Source organism: Pezoporus wallicus, unplaced genomic scaffold (assembly GCF_028554395.1).
Source record: "Pezoporus wallicus isolate ANWC-B61680 ecotype Strahan unplaced genomic scaffold, APGP_CSIRO_Pwel_v1 contig_1438, whole genome shotgun sequence".
Classification (NCBI taxonomy): domain Eukaryota; kingdom Metazoa; phylum Chordata; class Aves; order Psittaciformes; family Psittacidae; genus Pezoporus; species Pezoporus wallicus.
In genome coordinates this window covers 2,851,298-2,878,108 of record NW_026638681.1, presented here as the reverse complement: position 1 = coordinate 2,878,108, position 26,811 = coordinate 2,851,298, and the positions used below count along the sequence as shown (strand labels likewise).

The 26,811-nt window shown below is 35.7% G+C and overlaps 1 protein-coding gene across 15 annotated transcripts in view; it reads right to left on the bottom strand.

The window, feature by feature from the left end:
- The window catches only part of DMD (dystrophin), a 1,199,681-nt gene that overhangs the window by 698,592 nt on the left and 474,278 nt on the right, over positions 1-26,811 (bottom strand). For all 15 annotated transcript variants that reach the window (XM_057411860.1, XM_057411861.1, XM_057411863.1 and 12 more), the window contains 4 exons: positions 25,306-25,485; positions 19,450-19,625; positions 11,160-11,283; positions 4,733-4,820 (listed from right to left, as the gene is read on the bottom strand). In XM_057411860.1, the coding sequence (XP_057267843.1) occupies positions 4,733-4,820; positions 11,160-11,283; positions 19,450-19,625; positions 25,306-25,485 (568 nt within the window). The remainder of the gene's footprint in view (positions 1-4,732; positions 4,821-11,159; positions 11,284-19,449; positions 19,626-25,305; positions 25,486-26,811) is intronic.

The following is a 26,811-nucleotide window of genomic DNA, read 5'->3' as shown; positions in this document are numbered from 1 at the left end:
CAGGACAACAAGGAACAAGAAAGCACATTTTATATATAAGTAAAGCCAAGAATTTAGTGATACCATAATTGAAATCTTAGGAGTTTAATCATTATTAGTCCAGATCTAATTGGTACAAAATAAGTAAAAAACAACAATACAGTTAAAAATATCATCAATTTACTTCTCAAGTGATCTATCCCTTAAACGTGTTTGCCTTGTGTAGTTTTTAATTACAGATTAAACTACAAATGCATGACAGTCCTCAACTGTATCACTGGCTAGTTTTCCTAAAGGAAGAACCACACAGAACAATGACGGCAGCATCATAACTGGGGATTTGTAAACTATGGGAGTTAAAAAGTTTTTCAATTCAAGATAACATAGTACTTCATTAGATGATAAACTGCATGCCTCCCACATGTGCATAAAGGCACATTAATTACCGCTCCTTCCATGTTACGAAAAAGACTTCCAGCATTAGAAGAGGAAAGTAAGTAGGCATAGTCAATCTGCTCTTTTTTTTTCTTCATTCAGCAAAAGTCTCCCATGCTATATCCTTTCCTATTGTTCTAATGAATCAGCAATCAACATCCCCCCAAAAAAAACCACCGAACCAACCAACCAACCAACCAACCAAAGAAAAATACAAAAACACATAAACCAACCAAAATCAAACCAAACCAAACCATACCATCCCCCAAAACCCAAACCAAACTTTTAAGCAACAAAAACACAGGAGACAACTGTATGTCCCACATTTATTACCAGAAGCCACACAAAGACTAAACATAGCTGAATTACTATGGAAAATACATAGCTGCATAGGGAAGCCAGGGACGAGGTTAGGAAAGCCAAGGCCCAGTTAGAATTAAACTTGGCTAGGGATGTTAAGGATAACAGGAAGGGATTCTACAGGTACATAGCAAATAAAAAACAGACTAGGGACAATGTAGGCCCCCTCAGGAAGCTCTCAGGAGAGCTGGCTACACAGGACTTGGAGAAGGCTGAGGTTCTGAATGACTTCTTTGCTTCGGACTTCACTGGCAAAGGCTCTGACTGCACCACCCAAGTTTTGGAAGGCAGATGCAGAGACTGTGAGAATGAAGACCTTGGGCCCACTGCAGGAGAGGATCTGGTTTGAGACCATCTTAAAAATCTGAACGTGCACAAGTCCATGAGACCTGATGAAATCCATCCACGGGTCCTGAAGGAGCTGGCAAATGAAGCTGCTAAGCCACTGGCCATCATATTTGAAAAATCATGGCAGTCAGGTGAAGTTTGTGATGACTGGAAAAAGGGAGATATAAACCCCATTTTCAAGAAGGGAAAATGGATGACCCAGGGAACTACAGACCAGTCAGTCTCACCTCTGTGCCTGGCAAAATCTTGGAGCAGATTCTCCTGGAAAGCATGCTAAGGCACATGAAAAACAACAAGGTGCTTGGTGACAGCCAGCATGGCTTCACTAAGGGGAAACCCTGCCTGACCAATCTGTTGGCCTTCAATGATGGGTCTATAGAACTGATGGACAGGGGTAGAGCAGTTGATGTCATCTACCTGGACTTGTGTAAAGTGTTCGACACTGTCCTGCTTGGCATCCATGTCGCTAAATTGGAGAGACATCAATTTGATGGATGGACCACTCAGTGGATAAAGAACTGGCTGGATGGCCGCACACAAAGAGCTATGGTCAATGGCTCAGTGTCCAGGTGGAGACTAGTAACGAGTGGTGTCCCTCAGGGATTGTTGTTGGGACCGGTCTTGTCTAACATCTTTGTCGCTGACATGGTCAGTGGGATTGAGTGCGCCCTCAGCAAGTTTGCCGATGACACCAAGCTGTGTGGTTCGGTTGATACACTGGAGGGAAGGAATGCCATCCAGAGGGACCTTGACATGCTTGTGAGGTGGGCTGATGCTAGCCTCATGAAGTTTAACCATGCCAAGTGCAAAGTCCTACACCTGGCTTGGAGCAATCCCAGGCACAGCTACAGGTTGGGCAGAGAACAGATTCAGAGCAGCCCTGCGGAGAAGGACTTGGGGGTGTTGGCTGATGAGAAATTTCACATGAGCTGGCTTCAGTGTGTGTTTGCAGCCCAGAAAGGCAACAGTATCCTGGGCTGCATCAAAAGGAGCGTGACCAGCAGGTCGAAGGAGGTGATCCTGCTCCTCTACTCTGCTCTTGTGAGATCCCACGTGGAGTATTGTGTACAGTTCTGGTGTCCTCTGCATAAAAATAGTATGGAATTGTTGGAACAAGTCCAGAGGAGGGCCACGAGGATGATCAGGGGACTGGAGCACCTCCCGTATGAAGACAGGCTGAGGAAGTTGGGGCTGTTCAGCCTGGAGAAGAGAAGGCTGCGTGGAGACCTCCTAGCAGCCTTCCAGTATCTGAAGGGGGCCTGTAAGGATGCTGGGGAGGGACTCTTCATTAGGGACTATAGTGACAGGACTAGGCGTAATGGGTTAAAACTTAAACAGGGGAAGTTTAGATTGGATGTAAGGAGGAAATTCTTTCCTGTTTGGGTGGTGAGGCACTGGAATCGGTTGCCAAGGCAGGCTGTGAATGCTCCCTCCCTGACAGTGTTCAAGACCAGGCTGGATGAAGCCTTGGGTGATATGGTTTAGTGTGAGGTGTCCCTGCCCATGGCAGAGGGGTTGAAACTAGATGATCTTAAGCTCCTTTCCAACCCTAACCATTATATGATTCTATGATTTAATATACTTTGAGATTCTACTTTCTACCAATCCCACCTGGCAGTGATTACCCCACCTGGCAGTGATTACTGCATTATTTAACCATTTCATACGCTATTCTTCAAACTGCCTTTGCAACAGTGGAGTAGCTGGAAGTCCCATAAATATTTTAGCTTTCAAGTCCATGGTAACTGTTTCTCTTTTTAAAGGAATTGTTTCTTCCCTAAAACCAGGACAAGAAAGGATCTTCATTCTTACAGGCAACTGCCATCCTTGCCTAGAATACTCTTCCTACCAAGGCTGCCACAGTATATGGCATGATACAGAGCTCTGAGCAGTTGATAGGAAACAAGCATGCTGGCATAGCTAGACTTTCTTGTACCTGCAGCCCAAATGGAAGATGTACTTTCTAAAAAAAAAGGTGCAATCTGGGAGATACTGGAAATATTTATATGCACATATAGCCACAGCTGAGATCAGAACATCTATAAACCATGAATAAGCATGGGCCCATGGACTGAAGGATAAAAAACAAAAGCACCTTGAATAAAAACTACATGAGAATATTTAAGATGAAATATTAATCTACTCAATACCAGGCAAGGTAGGTAGTACAGTACCAGGAAACTAATATATAAGGAGCCAGTGGGTTCTGCAACTAAAACCTAAATTAGTCACCTAAAAATAATATATAACCTGAAGAAACTGAATCTTGAATTCTTGAAGTTCAGGTCTGCACTTGGCCAAAGGAAGGGTGGGGTACAGCTAAATGTGCTGCAGACGGATTATGCCCAGACTAAACAACCTTGATGTGGCAGCAAACAAATTTCAAGTATCGCCTTAAAAGTTTTATATATAACCAGTTCTTTCAGTCAGGAAACAAAAAAATTGTCAAAATTTTTCATATGATCAAGCCATGGAAAACTGACCAAATGATTTCAAAGTGTGTGCAGAAGATACCAGACTCCCTTCAGTCTATTCATTGAGCCTGGGAAGGGAACCCTTGCAACAGTTGTTACAGCAATGGTAATTAAACAGAGCCCACACAATAAATATGGTCACTTTTAAAATATTGTACCTTCATACTTAAGCAATATGATCTTAGGATTCTGTCAATTTTTTTTTCAGCCTGGCCATTTAGTGCCTCAAACTCAAAGTATTTAATTTTTAACAATTAAATTTTTGGTTCTTCATTATAATAATTGCTCTCAATTATTATAATTCATTATATAATTCATTATTATAATTCATTATAATAACTGCTCTCAATGTTCTCAAGCTCAGTGTATTCAAAATTTATATTTCTGATAATCATATGATGGACGTTGGCCCATGTTGAATATTTTAGTGCAAAGTTAGATATTCTTAAATAGCAAGGACAATGGCATGACAATCATAATTTTACTTTTATCTACCTTTGATTTTTCTTTTTCCCTTAAAAGTTTTAAAAGATCAAAAGGAAGACGCAACAAATTATTTTTTAAATCAATAATAAAAATAAAAACTTACAACTATTTTTTTTTAATTGTATAAGCTTTGACATTTATTATCTTTGAAAAGCCAAATGCCAAAAATATCTCCCAAAGCCGAACAAAACGTTGTATCTTCTATGATACCGATCATTATAGCAATATGTTTATTACAAAACATACATTGTATATTATATGTCAGAAAGCCCTTTTTTCAAACTGTTCAGAGCAATGCCTCCAGGGCTTTCTAACTCAGATGAGTTAATGCACCTTCAAAAGCTTAGTATACTCAGAAAATAAGATTACAACTTAAGTCTCTGAGCAGAACAGATTGTTAATATACATTTCATTACTGTGAGCAAGTTTTACACACATTTCTTTTCATGGTACGGAAGTGCTAAGGTTTTTTTTTTTTCTTTTTCTCTTTTCTAATTAAGATATTTAACATTCAGAAATAATAAAAGAACTATAAGGTAATATTACTTTACTGTTCCATTTAGAGTATTTGCTAATATTGTGATAAATGTGAACCTGTGCATTTATCAAATTCCTAAGAAGATTATCTAAATCAACTCCCATGTAATTACCATTCACCATCTGTTCCACAAGGGCCTCAGCTGATCTGCTGGCATCTTGCAGTTTTCTGTACTTCTCAGGCTTTTCCCGCTGGATGGCCTGCAGTATGACAGGAAAGGTGAGTATTTCAAAAGAGGGATTTTGAAGAAGATAATAATTAATCTCAGTGATGTCTTCTGCTTTCTTGAGACCATTTTACCTCTCATACTGCCCTGCCAGCCTCCCAGTTTGCACTGAAACCAGAATGTACTGCATACCATCAAGGAGTTAGTCATAAAGTCAAATACATAAACTGACACAACAGAACGGATTTGAGAAATTATATAGATCAGTATTTTACAGACAAATAAATGACACATAAACTAAGAGCTATTCAAAGACCAATATTCCAGAACAAAAAGAAATCACAGAAATTCTTTGCAGAAGAACACATTTGCTTATTTCTCATGGTAACAGCAAGAACTGAGCATGCTAACCAAATTACAGGGGTTCATAGCATGCTTCAGCATTGAACCTACATACCATTTGTTTGATTATATTACTCCCTTGTTTAAAAAGAAAAACAAACCAAACCCTGCAAAATGGATATTAAAGTAGATATCTAACATCTATATGAACATAAATAGCACACATGCATATATGAGCTACTAAGTAAGAGAGTTTACTGCAGTATAAACACAGGATTCTAGTTATGTATTGTACCTAATACTCTCAATTCACCTTTCTGCATTCAAAAATTTCTCACCCATGTTCAGGCTAGCACTCAGGCTAGCTGGTAATGGCTGGTAAAGCTATCTTACGAAGTTTCAGGTTATAGTATAAGAATTTAATGAATTTGGGGTAGGTAGCAATACACATGGAAGTAAAACCATTTTAGATCTGACAGCCCCTCAGTGCTGTCTTATGGTTAACATCATGAAGTCAACTGATTTTAAACTAATTTAGTTTAGGTGTAATTTAGAAGCTCTAAATCAGAACCCCAAAGAAGCAGCACAAGGCCACAGCCAAGTCTGATACCAAAATTAAAAGAGACTGTAAAAACCCCAGAGATCCTGACTAACAGTCTCCCATAAATCAGAGGTCCTCACTTCACTGCAGCAGATACACACATATTAAAGGATATACCACTGCAAATCCTACATGACATGTACAGAGAGATAACACAGTCCTGGCTGCACCATCTCAGTCTGGCTGACCCCACTAGGCTTCCAGATCACCTTCTTTATTCACACAGCAAAAGTATATTCTGTGTGATTTGACTTTTCAGGGGAAAAAGTTTCTTACAATTGGAAAGAAACCTCAGTGAGTGGCTAAAAATGCATTTAGTAGAATAACTTCATATGCTTACATTTCATAGAATCATAGAATTAGGAGTAATTAACCTAAACACCTTTGAATAAACTCTCTTAAAATATATTTTAAAGTGTGATGCTTAAAACACCTTCAGTTTAAGAAGCATCAGCTCCCCAGAAGTCTTTCCCAGATGAGATGTTCAGAACTTTAAAGAGAGATTTTCAGTTAAATTCACACGTTTCCACAGCTTACTTAAAACTGCCCTGCATTTGTGCATATAGAAATGATTAAACAGCAGGTTTTCTAACAATAACCCAAAGATGTTAGCATAATAAAATTTTGTATAAATAAAATATATAAAGAAAGGATATTTAAAGAATGAAGGATGGAAATATATTGGATTTTATAAACCTATCGTTTATATATACCTAAGTTATCATGAAAGATTACAAAGTTTAACCCCAATAAGTTAAAGATGACTGTATTAATTATTCATAGTTTTTGTAGGTCAGAAAACAATCTTCTACCGTTTCACTGTACAATTTAAATATTTTCCAAATTAAAAAAGAAATAGTAATTCTCTGCAGAGTTCCAAAATTTCTTACAGAATCCTAATTAATACTACTCTATCTATAATGCCAGGTATAATTAGCATGAACCTAAGTACAGAAAACTCAAAGGAATCATTAAAACACTAAAATATACTGAAAATAATTCTACTTGTCTGCAATGCCAGATGCGTAATTATCATGATTGTAAAACTGTAGTGAGCACAAATGAAACATTAAAATAACTTAAAATATACTGAAAATTAGGTTTTAGAAATATAAAAAATGATATTACATCAATGTCTGTTGCAGTGTACCTTTCAGTGTACAGTAATACACTATGTATGCAAAAAAAGTGGAGAAATATCTACTTCTCTCCTGAAAGATTACAGTTTCTGGGTCCTGACAGAAAATTTAAAAACTATTTGTATAGTCCTTAAATAAACATGAAAATTTGGTACATATCACACCTTCTGTCAATCACTTTTCTCCACTCATTTTTATGCAACTGGAATATACTATAAAAATTAAATTCTATCATTCATTACAGGAATACATATGTTTACACACAGAAAGCACAGCGCTAGCCAGAGAAGAAAAGACTGTCATCTTGTTCCACACAGAAAGACAAATTACCTTATCTGGAGAGAAAGGAGGACATTCACCCTAGCTACTCCTAGCACTAATCAGTGTCCTGCCAGTTCTCTACAGACTGCCAGTGTTTGCCAAACCTGCAAAATGTCTGGGATTTTTCAGCTCCTAAGAAGGATTTCTTTCCATAAACACATGTAAAGTGCCTCCATGGGAGGAAAAACAAAGGGAGTAGAAGCCCTGGAACTACCTCTCATTTACCTCTTTGGCTCCATTTTGTTAATTTCTTCCTTCACTGAAGGGAACCATTCAGGTGCTTGTGACATGTTAGATTCTGTACATTGTAAGCAACCCTTTTTCTTTTTTTTTTTTTATGAAAAGTTGTGGTAGTGGTAGAGCAACTTAAAAATATGTCCAAACATATAACTTCCCCTTTTGTACTCTGTTTTCTGAAAAGATCTTTCAGGAAAAAAAAAAAAAAGGAAAAAAAAAAAGAAAGCAGTTAACTTTACAGTTGGCTTTTCAATCAGGGATTAATTATCTTCTGAATTATTTGCAACTGGCAGTACAAATGTGTAATATCCTAGTTTTAACTGACTGAATAACACTAAAAAATCATCTTTACTTAAATGCCACCTGAAGGTGAGGAGGCTGTTTTCACAATGATAAGCATTTTATCTGACCCTGAGATTTTAGTTGGCAGCCAATGACTTCACAACCTAGAAAACATTAATGGTCACACTATTGGATGGTATTTGGATGTTATTCATATCAAATCAACATCCTACTTTGAGAGCTCTGTGAAAGGATGCATGGTAGCAATACTCCCTGACCTCCTCTGACTTCGACCAATTACCCCTTAGGGCAGGAGATGGCAACATTTTCATCATTGGCTCTCAGAGTGATTCAGCTTTCAAATATCCAGGCCCAACAAAGCATGTCTGAAAAAGGTCAGTAAATCAGAACAAATAAGAACGGAACTTTTGAGAAGGCCGAGAGAACAAATTTAATTGTCTAGGATATATGACATTTTCCCTTACATCTGTTCCTTGTATGCTTACCTTGGATTCGGAATTTCTAGGTGGTGCTTCATGGCTAAACAATATTCCTTTCAAGGAGTTTTATTCCCATTTTATTCTGGGATTTAGTCTCCAAGTTGACTTATTATAAAGCAGGATTTTCTATCTAAAAAGTTTCAATTTTTGCAGCTGAACCTTTATACACTTGAATTTCCAATACTGAAAGCTCATCACGGCTTTAGAAGAGTAACAATAAAGAATACGTCAACAGTGTAATGCAGTGTAGCAATATTTACAGCATTAATGTTTGGATGTCTTCATTATTTAGCAGTAGTACAGCTGTTTCACAATAGAACTTCTTATGGCATCCAGTCCCTCTGGCCAGGTAAGGCAAGTATCTTTCTTTTATAGCATGGAAGGGCTATAAATGTTTTTGCTTCTTCCCAGACATAGGAATGGGCTTTATGTGAATATCTAATATATTCAATCTACATAATACATTAGCCTTAAAAATAAGGCTAATTGTCGGCCAGTTTTTGAAGAGCAGATAGCTTAATAAAGTCAGTGCATTTCATACAGCCTGCTTCAGGCTCCGTCTCCTCAAGGCTCTTCTGAGCTGGGATCGGAACAGGCTTTTGAACTTGATGAATCATTAGTGATGGCAAAACAGCTTTCCTTGTGGCTGTCATTACTGAAGTCAGCATCCCTCCATCACAAAGCAGATGTACTGCCACTCTACCATACGGAAGTGACCTCTTATTCAAGAAAAATGATGAATAGGAGGAAGCTGCCACAAGAAGAAAGAAAATCATCTAACTAGTAACTTGTCCTCAAAAGAACAGCTGAAAGAAAAGTCATTAGGAAAAGGCCCTAGGACTGGGCACCTACCATGGTGAGCAACAAATGGTAGGTCTGACATCAGGTATTCTGTGCTACACCCATATATATATATATAGACACACACACACATATAATCACACACACACATATATAGATATATATATATATAGTTATAGAGGGAAAAACTAAATGACAGATCTCTATATAAGGGCAAGATGGGGCTTCTGCATGCATGTGCCTGCAGCTGCATTCAAGCATGTATAACACAGGGGTGTAACTATGTATGTCAGTACAACAGAATCTTTTTCCATTATCACTAACAAATATCTTCCTTCTTGGCATTTCATCTTTTTGGTTTTTTTTAATATGCCTTATACAACTTTACTAGAGACTATAATATATTAAAACCACACTACCTTTTCCACTGATTTGAAGCTAATTTTGAGAAAATTAGGAACAAAAAAGTGTAAACAAGCAACACAAACTGCTCAAATCAAAGAACTAGACAGTACTTCCTACTTTGACTACTAGCCTTAGAGATAGAGACAGAGATTAGACCTGGAAAAGTGAGGCCAGGACAAGCTTTAAAATCTGGCATTTAAAAAAAATGCATTTTTTTCTTTCTTGAGAAGCATGCCCAAAGACTTCCTTTAACTGAAAACCATACAACACTGAGCCATGTAGTACTTTTAAGTGCTGTCTTTCATAGTTCTTCTATCAAATTAAAACACATAATCAAAATGTTTTCTCCTTTAAAACATCTACAAATTTCTACATGTAACTTGATTTTCTCAATGAAATGTTTATTCTAAAAGCAGCAATACTCCATGAAATCCAGCATAATATGTAGATCAAGATGAGCTAATTTGACATTCTTGAAATTATGTTCCTCAAAATGGGAACATATGTTCTTTTTTTAAATTTTACCTACAATGAAGATTGAAGCATTCCAAAAATTAACTGTATACCTATGCATGTATTAGATTAAATCCCATTACCTCAGTATGGAAGCAGTTGAACCCATTAAATCTTTTCAGTATATTTGATACATGTTACATACATTTTTATATATATAAATTTGTGTATATTTAACATAGCATGAAGTGTTGCCATGAACTGCATTAAGCACGTTATGTTCTAATGCATATGTACTAGCAATATTATTACATTAACAAATTAAAATTATTGTAAGAAAGCTATGACTTTTTAAAAAAAAAAACATATATTTACAGTCACAAAATTCAGTGTTCCTCAGTCTTATCATAACTAATTTCTGATGGACAAGCAGACACAAAATAAAACCAGCAGCAAAACTCATGTCAATACAGTAACCTTGTTCCATCTGTTTGAGTGTTAGGAGTATGCATCACCATATATTTTAATGAAGTTCCATGATATACTATGATATTATAAGGGCTAATAATAAAAAGAACTCCCTTTTTCTAACTTAGAAAAGACATGTATTTTTTCATCTATCTATAAATGTAAATATGGAAGAAAATTTGTAATAGTTTAGCTTCCAAGGGCTAAACTCAGAGTGTGCGAAACATACGCACAAACACAGCTACTCATTAAGCAGCCCAGAATCATTCCTTTTGTCAAAAGTAGAAAAGTAGTTCAAGAATGGCAGTACAATTAAAAAAAATTATAAAAAAAAAAAAATGTGGAAACTGGTGTTTTTCAGATATATTTTACAGCACTGTAAAAAGAATTAGATACAGATTTTGTTTAGCACGCACTAAAAGTAGACACTTTTTACATCTCTCAATTTATCCATGTATAATGTCAAATTAAGCTGTTAGTATAGAATGATGATGCATATTTAAGTAGTAATGTATATGCTTTGATTCAACTTTACCACTTTCATGATAAAGACTTTCATGAATATAGAATATCTTAATTAAATATGAGTATATAGGAACAGAAAATAAATAAACAAAATCTCTGTATTCAGACAGCCTGTGCAGCAAGTTTGGTGCCAAAATCTGAAATTCACAGAAATAGTGAGCACTTCTAAATTTCTCTCGGACATATGGACAATCAATGCTTGCCAGTCTATATGTGAAATCATTTAAACTTGGACTTTGAAAGCACTTTGACAAGCTAATACAAACATAACAGACATATATATGAGTACTTTCTCCTACATTGACTCTTTCTCTGAGATCTGAGAGATTGCCTTCTTTTCGATACATTGCAAACTCAGGACTCTGAAGCACTGCTTCTGACCGGGTCATCCAGCTGTGGAGCTCTGTTGTATCCGAGTCAAACCTGAGAGACAGAGAAATGTATTAAGACATTTCATTTCCACAAAGTTTCTGAAAATAGGATTGACAGCAAACGTGTTTAACTGGTTGTTTAAATGAGTGAGTAAGCAGCAATTTCTCTCAACAAAACAGTTTTAACCCCTCATATTTCATTAAATAGCTAATAAAGCTATTCATTTTAAAATTTGGAAACAGAGAAAAACTTCTTCATTTTTAAGACCCTGATTTGAACAGATGCTACAATTTTCACAATAAGGATTTTAATCTTACAAGCTGATGGCTTTGGAAGACATGATACAAGTGGTTCTCAGTAAAGACAGTCCTATTGGCTCAGCTGAGAATGTAAGGCCTATATGGCTGACCAAATGCAGCTTTCATACCTGCAAGATTTATGTGCCAGTTAGTGCTGGCAATATTATGAAGGATATTCAAGCAGGAAATTTGACCATTAGAAAGCAGTCTCTTCTGACTGACTCTAATTTGTTGCAGAATGCAATTACTAATCAACAGTAAATTATAATTTTCCTACAGCTAAAGATTTAAAAACTGAAAATTAAGATCCCTATCTCTCTGTATATACTTCTTAGCTAGTTTTTTACTGTACAGTCCTTTTTATTACAGGCTGGATCCTTCCATCAACTCCTTTAAAGCTGATATTAATTTCTGTAACTTCTTCAGAAGGTAACAGCACAAAATGAAGGTTACCATATGCAGGTATTTAAATTACTGATGTGTTAAAAAAATGCAAACTGTGGTTCAGTATCTGCTGTAGTTTTTAAAACAAGAAGATTGAGACAATGTTTTTTCTCAGTTGTTCCACACAATATCACCATATGCTTGACTATATGTCTTTATTGCACTGTAAGTTCTAATATCTATATCTAGTTTGTAACTGATTTTCTTTTTGCAGCAATACAATGAACCAATAGAATAGAATGATCTAGAAAAAAATAATTAGTTGCATCCTTCAGTTTGCTTTGCAAATATATGTTGTATCATTTACATACATAATTGAAAATCTATTAAAACAAGAGCCTGAATGACAATTATATCTTTGGAGGACTTAATTCTTTTGTAAAAAATATACTCCGTATATACAAGTACTAAAATACAAGGATGTAAGCTAAAGTCAGGTGCTACAGAAATCTACATATACAGAAATGAAAAGTAGTTCCATGTTGGATCTAATATTTATGCCTCCTTTTTTACTTCTCCACTGTGATCTTTGTGACTCCATTTAGCAACACAATGTGCAAGACTGAGTAATAAATAATGAAAGTAGAAGAAAGAAGAGCCATACACTGCCTTAATACCAGCCCAATATTCCATATTCAAATCACAAACTTTAAGGAATAATTTTGATAAAGCAATCCTAATAAAACTATTTGGCCACTCATTAAAGGAGAAACAATATAACTGTGAAGTAATGGAAGGTGCAGAAATCTTCATTTTATAAAGAATTAAAAGTTCAGAGGCTGAAGACAAAATAGAATTCCAGATGTTTCAGGGAATCTCTGTGCCTGTACCAGATTCTAATCCCTGAAATCAAAGTGCACTGCCTACTTCAGCTTTATTTCTGACCCTATGTGACATTAAATCAATTCTATTTTCTGAAATAGAACGTTATCATCTGTTCTGCATATAACAACTGTGCATTTAATGACCACAGAACATCAGACATCTTATCAAAACAAAGATGAGTTTACTAATCCCTCAGTACTAAACTTCCTTGTAGGTAAAACTGTATTAATTCTAGTCTCAAGCTTCAGGTAAGTAGGGCCAGTAAGACCAACTTTCTGAAGAATAGTGTGGAATTAGCCTGGTATAGGATGGAAATTGACAGAGCAAAATGGTTACCAGTGATCATTTCTTAAACAAAAGGACATAGGCCTTGCCTCTGCAACATCCTTCCTAGAAGAAGAATGGAAGAATTTGGGACAGTTTTGATAAAACAAAAAAATAATCAGGAACATGTCCCACGGTCAAGAGATTCATCAGATGGTGGAAAGTATTAGCCACATGTCTTTAAGGTCACTTCCAACTCAAACCATTTTATCCTACAATATGATTCTATGATACGACAGAGCTGGTCTCCATCACTTGCAGTTTCTTCTGGAAATAAATATAACTCCACAAAGCCTCCTACCCAAAAAAGGGCTATAAAAAGGAGGCAGAAAAGGATTAAGAAATATTGAAGTTAATTCAAAGTAGCTTTTTGCAGCACAAAAATATCCTTAATATAAAGATATTTTTTCAGTTTGTAGAAAACCAGGAAATACAGGTAGAATAAGAATCATTCTGTTAGGATGACCGGATATTTCCTCTCTAAGCACAGCTGCAGTTACAAACTATATTAAATCTAGATTGATATCAAAGGATCAATCAGTTTTTAAATCTCCTAAGTACAACAATACTGTTGACATAAAAAGTAATGCAAGATTACCTTTCTGACTCAATAAAGTTGAGTGCATGTAGAATTTGTTAAAATAGATCTATGGAAGACACTAAAACCAAATCTCTTGAGAGAGTTACTACAAATAATTTCCTAATTTAACATGCACATTAGCTTGCTCCCCACCTAAAAACTCAATCTACAGCTAGGATTTACTCTTTATGCCACATTCATAGTTTAGTTTTCCAATTAGTCTTTCCTTCTGCTAGTCCACAAGACAAAGACTATATTTTACTGCTCTCACTGTCTTCTCTCTATAGGCCAGCACGTCAGCTGAGTTCAAGTACAGCCTCATTTTACTGCAGAGCATGCCTGAAAATCCATCTTCACATTTTTAATCCATACCATTCAAATTTTCACAGAAGTCCCCCACCAATTTATTTTCTGAATCTTATTAAGACACATGCCCACTTCAGATTCCCATTCAAAATTCTCTACTGAGAAGGTCACCACATGTACTTGTTCAAAAATGATTCCTTGTTCTAAATTTCCCTTCCTTTTCCTTATTATATACATGATAAACCTCCCAATTAAGACATTTCATAACTTAGTGGCATTTTGTTTTCCTATTTCTTTGCATGGAATTTCTAACCTGAATACCCAGCAGAGTATGATACTCAAGTCCTACTACAATGGCATATAGGTGGCATATACCTTCTGGAAGCCACTATATTCACAGTTCCTGTGGCTTAAGGATATCATTCTTGAAGAGTGTGTACAGCTTTCCTGGACCCCTTTGTCCTTCACTAATGTTTCCCACGGAATTTTGCCAACTAGTGTCCTAAACAGGCCTCTGGAAGTCTGAGGTGGAAGCTTTGCTGACCTTCTTCCTGACTTCACCAAGGACTGAAAATTCAATCATTTCATGATCATTTTGCCCAAGATGGTCTCCAACCACCACATCACCCACCAGTCCTCTGTTTGCAAACGGCAAATCTAGCCAGCATCTCCCCTGGTTGGCTCACTGGGCTGGGAAGTGTGTGGTATCTTCCACACCCTCCAAGAACCTCCTGGATTGTTTCTTCTCTGCTATAGTATACTACCAGCAGATATCTGGTAGGTTAAAGTCTCCCATGAGATTAAAGGCAAGCAATCATAAAACCTCTCTGAGTTGTTTGAAGAACACTTCATCTGTATCTTCATCCTGGTTGTGTGGTCTTTAACAGACTCCTACCAGGATATCTGCTTGGTTGGCCTTCCCCCGATCTTCACCCACAAACATTCAGCCTTCACACTCACAACATTGAGTTCAGTGTCAGTTGACATACTCCCTAACATACAACACAACCCCACCACCTCTTTTTCCTTGCCTATCCCTTCTGAAAAGCCTGTAGCCATCCATTGCAGCATTTCAATGATGCGAATCATTCCATCACATTCCTATGATAGTGATTATGCCATGACTTCCTTGCTGCACAATGGCTTCCAGCTCCTCTGTTTGTTGCCCCATTCTGTGGGCATCGGAACAAATGCATTCAAGTTGTCCTGTGGATGTCTGGACTACAACAGCGGCATGCCACCCTCTGACTCATTTTTAGCAAGCCTGGTGTTATCCCCTTTTCCCTTCAAACCTAATTTAAAGCCCTCTCTATAAGCTCTGCCATACCTGCTATTATTGAAACAATAGCTATTGAAACCCCACTTTGAATAAGTCATGATAATTCTTCCTTTGACATATTTTTTCTACAAATAATCCAAACTTTTCTAAGTAACCAAGCATTAGAATCTAAATACATTATTTTTAAAGAAATGAAGGCTACTTTCTTAAAAAAAAAAAAAAATAACACTTATTAAAAGAAAAAAAACACTAGATGGAGCAACTATCCTACTTTAACATGCTCTTCTCCTCAAAAAGCATAAAGTCTCTTTCAATTCTGAACCTTAACATTATATCCATAATAATGTTACAACAAATACACTTACCTTAGAAACATTAGGAAGCATGTACAAAGTTATTTACTAAATAGCAAAGAAAGGTATCTTTGGATGTTATTTCAGAAACATTAATATTACAAATATGTTTAAATTAAATGTTAAGCAGCTGTGAACAGAACAATTTACTGATTTTTCTATGCTACACAACTGACTGGTTTTGCCCAAAGTATGTAAATACCATGAAATGTTACCTTGCAACCATTATCCCCATATACATTATTTTTTTCATCCTAAAACTGTAGCTTTGTTACATTTATCTCTAGTCCTAATGCCTAACACATACTTTCAAGACCTGTATTATACAGCTTCAAGCATTTTTCCCTTCTTCACTTCAAATTAATTCCTTCGGAAAAGGTGATTTCCTATGACCAGCAACAGAAGTTTGCACATGACTGAATTATTCTGACTTTATGAAGCATTACTTTTGAGGTAGATTTAGAAAACTTTTTTTTTTTTTTTTTTGGGGGGTGGGGAGAGGGGAGGAGCCATCTTTATCTTATCTCAGTTTTCCACCACTTATGGTAAAATGTTGCTGTAGGAGGCAAGAAAAATCTCAGCTTCTTTCCCATGTATTTATGCCACAGTGAGTTGGGGCAATGGAAATGTGACATTCACTCTGTTTATGCTATTGGTCTACAAGTCTGATTGCTTCTCCTCAATTCCTTCAGTATAAATGGAGACTCTCATACTTCTAAATACTTTCAAAGCACTTGGAAATGTAAAATAAAAAGCACTCTAGAAAGCTTGATGTTTCAATCTTAGCCACCCATTATTTCTCTTCAACTAAGTAGCTGGGGACCATATTCTTACGCAGTCTGCTACCATGATATTCACAGACAAACTCCTCTTTCTTCCACCTTAAAACTAAGCACCTAACAATTCACACTATAGGTGCAGTGCATCTTTAAAACACCCTCTAGTCTAAAACATTCAGATCACATGAAAGCAAACCTGGAGCACAAATCTTTCAAAACACATGGCAACAGAACCTGATACACTTATTTCAGGTATACTCCTTTACAGAAACAGTGTTGACTAAAGCTTGAGAACAGATGAAAGAAACATTATTCACTACCTCAAAAAAGCTCTAACCCTCAATATGTGTATCCCCCCAGCTCTAAAAATAATAGGCAAGAACATGCAGTGTGTTGTACCATAACTGAAGAGGCCTACATGATCTGGTTATGCACCTTCAGAAGTTTCTGGCAAGCATTCAATAATTTCTGTGGTTTTTTAGAAGCGCAAAATCTAAGCAGTATCTCTTAGTTAATTTCAAAACCCAAAAGCTGTGCAGTACTGTGGCTTTGTTTGTCCTCCGGTGTAAGTACAACTAAATATACACAAAAAAGTCTAGAAGATCTTGCAGCCAACAATGACCCAGAAAATAACTGACTGACTGGCAATACAGTCATGGGGTTCTCCCAGCAAAAAAAGCATTGACGGAAAAGGTGTCTAGTCACCAATGCACAGAGTCATTTTAGCTGAGCACCCAAATCTTAAGACGAGGGTTTTTTCCCCCTATTCTTATGTTTATGCTCCCTGTAAATTTATCATGCACAGAGAAAGACAGCAGCATAGTGTTAAATGTATTAGTTTCTAAGACTGCCTTTTTATGTTTTAATAAAAGCAGGCCTAACAATGATTATTCTAAGCTGAAACTCCTTTCCCAAAGTTTCCTTTCAAATTGTTTATCTCAAGCTATTTATTGACTGGCCCTCACACTATGGAACACCCACTTGGAATTTCTAGAGAGGAAAGGTAAATAAGTCTTTTTTTGGCTGTTCAGTTAGAAATGCCAAGAAAAATATCTAAATTGAAAAATGCTGCCTTCAGATAATATAGCCATCATTCATCCTGCTGCACAGCTGTGGACATTTCTAATGTCATTTACTTTGTACATTACCATATTGCAAGTCCACCCAGTGCCCACCCAGTAAACAGTCATAGTGATCTCATTCTCCTATGATGTTATGATTGTGTTGTTAAAACAAATCTAGTAAATCCTGCACACAAAGCAATATTCCACCTAGTTAGACCATATTAAAGTGTATCAAACAATGGACTACCTTCTTCCTGCTAGAATTCAGCTTGCTTTCCTACCTGATCAAAATAAAAATCTACACTGTGCAGCAATGAAAAGGATTCTGATTTTAAGTATATATAAGAAACCATAATTTATTTATCCACCTAAAGACATTCTATACAAAGACAGAACTACAGACTGCTCCAAGGTTCATATCCTGACTCTTAAACAAAAGGTAGACAGAACTTATATGGTGAACTAATATCTTCTAGATAGCATAAAACATGAATCAACCCCCCTCAAAACCTAGTATGCAATGGTAAAAAAACATTAACACTCTGTAAAATTTAGTAGCAGATCTGCCAATGATATAGCTGCAAGCAATCATAGGCTCAATTTGATAATATATCCTATTTTCTCTAAAAGGATCTATCAAATTTATATATAACCTTGCTGGTTGAAATGCCTTATAGAGACAACAACTAAAACACTTCAAGGCTTTAAAATTCTCAGTTTGTATAAAATGAAATATTTCTGAACATAAACTAATTCTATAATCCAGCTAATTCCTGCCCTCCAGGAGTTACCTCACAGACTAGAAGCCTGTAGTCTGTTGTACCCTGCTAATTTTACCTTCAGTATTAAGGCAAATCAAAGGAATATGAACAAGAAAGAAAACACAGACTAATATTACATACTTAGTAGCTGAGAAAGGAACTTCTGATGCAAATTGGTCTCCAATTTTGTAATATTGCATAGCTATTTATAGCAACAAATTTCTTGAGGTATCATAAAATACAGCTTTTAAAAAATAGTTCATTTAGTTTTAACTAAGGTAATCCTTTCTTTTGTAATAGTAGACTCCCATTTCACTTCATTATATTTATGCCAAGTAAGATCATTCCTAAAACATTCAGCTTGGAAAGAAAAAGTTAAAAATTTTAATATACCAATATTTGATAGAGTAAAATTCCAGTGGAATTTTAATTCTTAATTTGTCAATTTCAAAATAAAGAATGACAATATTTTCAAGACAGGGGTCATGCCTTAAGATAGGTTTACTCTTCCATATAAAAAAAAAACTAGCTTCTTAGCATCTCATTCAGAAATTTAGTTCTTGAGCCAATTCTACTTAAACTCATCAGAAATTTTTTTGTGACTTTAACAAGTGTTCAAATGTATTAGTCTAAACTCACTTGTCACTTATACTTGAGTCACACAGGAAAAAAAATCTGAAAATAATGATACTGCATGTTTCACCAACTATGAATTCTGCCTTTGCAGAACTGTTATTTCTAATGCTGACCTACAAGCCAGAAAGAACACAACTTGAATTTTAGAAACCAGGCAAGATCTCCACTACTAGTAATCTAAGTGTAAAAAAAACCCAACAAAACACTTAAAGAATTAATAAAGATGAGAACTAATGGAATGCATCAACTTCGTCAAGCTTCAAGACTATAGTCAAGTGGAACCCCCACAATGCCATTCATAAGGACTTCTACTGACTATAATTACTATCACAGTGGTATTGGTATAATTATAAACATTTTTTTTACTGCAACGTAGTTGGACGAGAAGCACAAAAATATCAATAACTCATCCTAAGTAGAAGAATGATCAATCCATATTTTAACAGAGAACAGAAATAAAATTTTAACCTCAAAAATGTATACAGCAACCTACTGCAGTCAAATGACTTTCTGCATTCTTATTCAAACTCTATCAGTATTCTTTCTCTGTCTCTTAATGATTCTCACCTCTTCCTAATTTCTGAATCCACAAGGAGTTGCCTTTTTTTGTGGGGTGGAGGTGGTGGGAGCTCCTCTTTAGCATGCTTAACCAGGATATGTTCTCTTGTGGTCACCATAGTTACAGTTTCCATTACAGTTGTCTGTGTTAGTGATGTCTGAGTGGTAGTGACAGTCTGTGAAATCTGTGAGAAGTATAAAAACAGAGGTCACACATTGCTTGAAACACTTCAGTAAAGACAGTTTAGAGTAGCAAGAGAAGATAATGAGAAACAGCTCCTATCTGATCATAGGCTGACCTTCAGAAAAAAATAACTCTATAAGCAACTCAAACCAAATTGTTTTATCCAACTCATGCTGTGTGAATAAGATATCTGCAGAAGTCAATATCAAAATCAGAAAGGATCCTAAACTGAATTAGCTCATGGCTCCCTGCAAGTCCTGATGAATGAAGACAAGACATGGTCAGTTTAGTGAGGGAAATAAATAATAGCAAATACATAAAATGTTACTATTTCAGTTAGTCTGCCTCCATTCTGAAAATATATTTCTTGAGAAGCGATAAAAGCATGGTAATGGAACTAAATAACCAATTATTACTTTTACCATCTATAACAATTTTTAAACTAGAATGTAATTAATCACAACCTACTTGCGAAAAAGGGCAGCTAGCTTACTGTCAGGGAATCTTAAATCAGAAAACATGCACTAGAAGGCAAATTAATTTGCATCATTTTATTCCGTAATTAAAAAAATGTTAAGGGGTCATAAAAGACACAAATACACATAATATGTAACACTGTAACCGGCAATCTAATGCATTTAACTTTATGCACTTAGTAATATGAAAACAACCCCTTCATAGAGTTCAGACATATTAAAAAAAAAAAAAAAAGAATTTTTAGAAATATTTTCTGTTCATATCTGTTTGAAAGATACTGGTTGTATTTCTATGGCCCATTAATATTTATTTCCATATAACACCAAACTACAACCTTCACACTTGAATGTGGGCAGCTGCTCTTAAGTCCCTTAACTAATGAGAAACAGGTCACTTCATTTTTCGGTTCTGTCATAGGATGGCTCATTTCTCAAAATGCTCTAGTTACAGCTCCAGTAATCACATTACAGTTTAGGGGTAGTGAAATGAAAAATAAAAGGAGAAAGTTATATCAGGAGCAGAAAATGCTGTGCATCAGAAGAGCTCTGCTTCTTTGCTTATTGTCAATGGACAAGAGTTAGAAAAACTTTCCAATTCAATGAGAAGAATGTCTGTATCTAAAATTCCATGAAACTATATATGCATACATAAATTATCTATTATTTCTTGTACCAGAAATTCAGTAAGAGAAATGAGTTTTATTGAGACATTAATGTTTCTATAAACAATGGAGAAGAGGCATAACAGGTAATTAACTACAACACCTTTCCCATGATGCTTTCTTATATTTAAAAGAATAGACTGACAAGGAAGGGGGCATACTGTTAGCAACCAGCCTCTTCTCAACAGGTGACATCAGTAAAGGCAAACCAACCAAAAAAAAAAAAAAAACACCCTGAATTCACGCCAACACTACCAAATTTTTCACATGGTCTTCTAAACAGAAAAGTTTTCCTGATCTTTGTCCAGTCTGCCAATGGAAGACCATTACCACTGTCTTTCTTGCTTATGCAGTCTTTCTTAGGCAGTCTTTCTTACTTAGGCAGTCTTTCTTACTTAGGCAGTCTTTCTTAGGCAGTCTTTCTTACTTTGAGTAGTCAGCTCAAAACTATGCTCAGAGATAGAAACGACCAGCTGTGTAGTCTTAAAAGCAGAATCAGGACTACTCAGAAGACTACAAAATTAAGAATCAGAGGAGAATTTTATTTGTTTTTTAAATCTCTGGATTAATTATGTCAATTGGCATAAGCTGCTTGTGAACTGCAGGGACTTAGCTGAACACATGAATTACATAAATTCTTTGGAAAAGAAAAACACCCAGTTGACTTTTTAATCACTACAGTAGTAAGTATTAATACTCTTGGTTGAGTTCCGTCAACAGGATGTATTGACTGATATCTTAATCCACAGAAATAATGACAATATTAAGTAAACATTTCCATACAGGTTTAATAAAAAAAATATTGAATAAAAATAATACAGCATCTTTTTCAATTTTCTTTTAGTAAGGGAGGGGAAGAAAGGAAAAGAAAATTACAGCTTTTGATGTCTGTGGTTCTGTCAAATTTGAGGGTAACACCTGCTGTAATCTTTTCCTGAGCTGACTCTGTTGCTAAGATCATTCCAAATAATTCTCTGCTCCTTATATGCAGTTTTGGGTAGAGTTTCCGTTCCTCTCACAAAATTCTTATCTTGAGGTCATAGACTGTCATGTTTCCATTTGCCAATCAACACCAGGGCACAATTTACATTAAAGAAAGCGTAAAACACAATAAACCACAGCTAGGGCTCTGTTGGTATCATCTGCAGTGTACTACCAATTACACAGGAGTAACAGTAACAGTTTCAGCTGGTGATTGGGAGCTATGCTTCAAAAGTAGGTAGTGCAATTACCATATGCTTAGAGCAGTCAAGTCATGATGGGGGGGGATGGGGGGTAATGATTTACATGTCAAAACAGTAAAGAAGTACTTTTCATGCTTAATCAACAGGAATGGAGGTTAAATACTACATACTTCAAAAGGAAAACAGAGATGTGAATTTGAAGTTCATAATCACTCTAATTAGAGACTGGGTAAGACTAAAAGGTACTGACAATTACACTGCAATGTAACTCTGCAAGCTGAAGTTGGTTCACATATAAAGAGTGCACACAGTTCAGTCGGTAAAGGACAATCCTTAAAAATATATGCGGGTACAAGAAATGAAGTGACTTCTAATAGCTTTCTTGGTGAAAAAACGCACCAACCCACCACCCAAATCTAATCACTGAAGTGTGTGTTTCATGTATTATTCAAAGATGGTCCAAATAATGACAGTATCATTTCCTCATCCCTCTCAATTCCTGACAAGCAAATATGAATCTGAGAAGGGGTGATGCAGACTAGGCCTTACACCACTAGAAAATAATATGGAAAGCACTACAGTGACTCAGAAAGCTGCACATTAAAAGGCTTTCAAAATACAATGCTTGCCTTCAGTTTCACATCAGCAAGCTCATCTTAAAAACATGTAAAAACTCATCACTTTTTGGAGTGGACAAATTTAAATCTTTTTCATCATCTACAGGCAAATGTATGTACAATGTGTGTATAGCACTTCAGTAGTTTTATGTCATTTTATTTCTCTTTTATATGGCAGCCTACCTTTAATGTCATTTATTATTGCCTTTGGAAGTGCCCTCCACCCTGATAGACTCGCAATTTTTCTTAACACTTACTTTTTGAGCTGTCATCTGTTTTTTGATGAAATGTATGAGTGGGGAAGTTCAGATGAGGAATGGTGTTTTCTTATGTTTGTGAAGGTTTTCAGTACAATTTAGTGAAGCATAATGAACTCACCAAAGGTAGGTTTAGAGTTTCTAAAAGCTACACTTCTAGTCTCAGCAAGCTGTCCTTGTCCTTGATTTCACTGTGTAGTCAATGAAGGAAAGTTGACTTTTTCACGATGAGGACAAACTGATTTTAGAGGTCTCTCTCCCCTCCCCTTTGGCATCCACTCATTTGTAGCAGAAGCTTCAGCCATGAGTTCTGATTTAATGCTTAAATTCAGCAGTAATGAATTCAGCTAAATATGGGAGGACTCACATTCTACTTTTCCTTTGGGATGTATAACTGCCTCCTGTGCCTAGCTGGAAAATCAGCTTTGAACAGAGGCTGAGGCTGTCTCTTCCATTTAATTTCTTATTTTCTCAACAAGTTAACCATTCAGTGACACTTTAGTAGAGAGGGAAGAGAAATAACTAACAACAAAAATGTAGTTATGAAGGTACTATAAGAATTATTAATCATAGAATCACTCAGGTTTGAAAGGACTTTTAAGATCATCAAGTCCAACCATTCACTTAGCACTGCCAAGTGTACTACTAAATCAATGACCTAAAGTCACTTTTGAAGTAAATATCTAAGATCGGTTAATAAAATGTGCATTTTCTAATAGATATTAGTGAAACATGTTGCATTTGACACATTTTTCCAATTTCCAATTAGGATATACCTAAACTGTGTAACAGTGTCTTAGGAAATGATCTTTCAGTTAGAATGTGCAACATCTTTGGAACGTGAAGCAATATGCCCACAACAGCATCTTCTCCTTGGAGGAAAAGCTTATCAACTGAAGTTGATATAAGACAGTTACACTGGGGAAGCGAAAGCATCTCCTACCTGTGCTGCTCTATGATGCATGGATGCACGGCCGGACACTGCTCACTTCATCTTTTCTGCAACCTAAGTTCCATTTTCAAAACTAGTATCGGCTTTTAAGACCAATCAACAATCTAAATAACTCTTGAACACTTTGGAGTGATTTACTAAATTCTTCAAATCATGTGACCCTAGGCATCCCAAATTCAAAACACATCTCTGGATTTTCCTCCGCATTGAAATAACAGGTTTCCTACAGCAAATACACAACTGTTAAATCTAATTTTCAATTGTTATAAATGCTATATAGCACATACTAGTTTTGCTTTCCGTTATGAGGTGAAATTGTACCCTTTCCCCTTTTTCTCCTCTTCTGTTCTCCCAAACTGATTTTTCCAACTTCAGCTACACAAAAACTGTATCACAGAGCAAACTAGAAGATTAAAGCTTGAGTTGGAAGCAAGGTTATTGAGAAGTATTTGGATCACTATGGGAAGTATAGCAGCTTTCATTTAATTAGGCAAACAGAAGTTCGTAGAAGGATTAGTATATAGCAACAAAAAACTGCAGTATGGTCAAGCAAATTGAATCAAACTGTCCAAACTATTAGAGTCCCTCTAGGAACAGGACGGAGGAGTGTGCAGTGACATTCTGTTTTATGTTATCATTAAAAAGTCTTAATGTCCATTTCACCAGTCATGAAATGATTGCACAGAAATAACTCAATGAGATAATATAACAGAAAAATGTGAGATGATTTGAGTTTAAATACAATAACAAAGAGATGCTGTCAGTTGACTTGAAAAAATAAATGGGTATGTTTTGTGGTACTACACCAGAGAACACCAGAGCCCTGATTTTTGTTATCTGATTAAAAAATGTGAAACTTTAAAACTTGATTTTTTTTTTTTTTTATTTTTATACATATGGTATGGTTAACATAAAGGAGCTGGGTAAAATAATAGCAAATTATATTCTTTTTTCACTGGCATTTGGGCTACATGTATAGATTGATCTATTTCCCACAAAAAAAAAAAACAAACTTCTCTTTTTATGGCCTCTCTTTTTAACCTGTAAATCAGCATAACATAAGAAGTAAAAAAGTAATCTATTTTGAACTTTCACTATTGACAAGAAATTAAAAATAATTTCTCTTTAACTAGCAAATAGCACTTACACTAATTTCAGACCAACTGCTATTCTGCAGAGACAGCCATAAAAATATTACATTTGAAGTGACCAACTATTAGAGTTTAAAAAAATAATACTGGAAAGAGTATTTACATTATGGATTGTGTCACTCCTGAAACCACAGTTAACAAACCAAGAAACTAGTCAACACTATGAAGAAAGATCAAAATCTAAAGCAATATTTGAAATTCTGGAAAGTTGTATTTACAGTTGTATTACAGTGCCCTAAAAATAAAGTATGTCTTAAGCAAGCATGCAGAGAAAAAAAAACACAACAGAACAATATGATAAACAGCACCAATGCTACTTCAAGCATTTGACTAGCAAAGGATTTGACTGCCACCAAGTGACAAAATTATGGTTTTAACATACCTGTTTAGAGTAGCTCTCCACCTTCTGTACAAGGCTCTCCCAGCGCTGGGCAAAATTTTCAAGACGACTTTCCAGCTTTTGAGCCACTGCTTTATTTTTCACAGCTACAAGGAGGTCTTGGCTGAGTGACTTCAGCTTACCCATCATTTGCCTTTTCATTTCTAGATCTCCTTTTAGGATCTGTTAAAGAAAGTAACAGCAGGAAGAACAGTAATTTATACATAAAAAACAAACAACCCAACAAAATCAAACCAAACCAACCCAACAAACCTAGAAGAAAATTCCAAAAGAGAGCATCATAAACACTGAAAATGGGTAGGGGTATTACTTAGAAACTGCTATACTTCCATGCTGTTAGCATAAAAACTGCTGTCAGAGCTGACATGTTGGAATGAACACACTGCACTTCACAAAACAGTATAATATGACAGGTGGAGCAACCCCAGACATCTCAGCATGCCTCAGGTGGCAACATAAATCAGAAAGCTAACAGCTGTGTGACATTAATAACCTTAAAACTGCACTAATGTTAACAACTACATCAACATTTCAAAAAATTTCTTTAAAGTTTTGTTGTACTTTGTAATATATTGGGTATTAAGACTCACTGGGAAAAAATGCTCATACCTAAAATACTGATAAGCAAAAAAATGCGCAATTTACAAGTCTGCAAGAAAATAAATTGTACTGTTTGCTTTACCAAATTACTAAATAACTCAGTCATAACTTATGTCAAGTGCATACTGTAAACTCCAATATTTCAATATTGTAAAGAGGTTTCCTTATTTTTTGGTAATGTGCTTCTACTAGTTGTTTTGTACTTTTGTACTTTTTCAGTAAATCTCAATGTGTTACAAAAAAGAGGAACGTCATCACCTTCATTTTACAGTTTGTAAAACTTAGGCGCGGACATGAAAACAACTTAACAAACATGTGCCATAAATGACAGTAAAATTTCACCTCACCCTGTTCATTTACATTCTACATTCTCAGTGCATCACAAACTCATGCTCTGTCACCCTTTTTTTGCCTTGCGTAGGAATTACAGTGACATTTATAGTGACACTGAATAAACAGTAGGTGGAAAATTAGAAATAAAACCAAAACCAAAACAAATCAAAATGAAGCACAGTTGTTTTAAAGAACTATTTTCAGAACTAGAGCAACTACCCATCAACATGAGGGAAAGTCAGTAGTAATACATGCACAAATTATTAAGGCCTAAACAGTTTTTCTGACCTTTAGACTAAGTAGATCCCAGTAGAGAGTTAATGACAAAAGAGATAAATTTTCACATGCAAATACTGAAATTCTCTGAAACAAGCCATTTGAGATCATTAAAACACAAGAATTTCTTGCAAAAAAGTTTTATCTGAAAAAAAAATCTTACAAATAGATATTGTGGGTACAGCATATAAATGAAGAGAAAATCTAACTGATTTGATACCAATTTCCACACAACATTAGAACTGCATGAAGTTTCATACTGATTAAAAATGTGTTCTA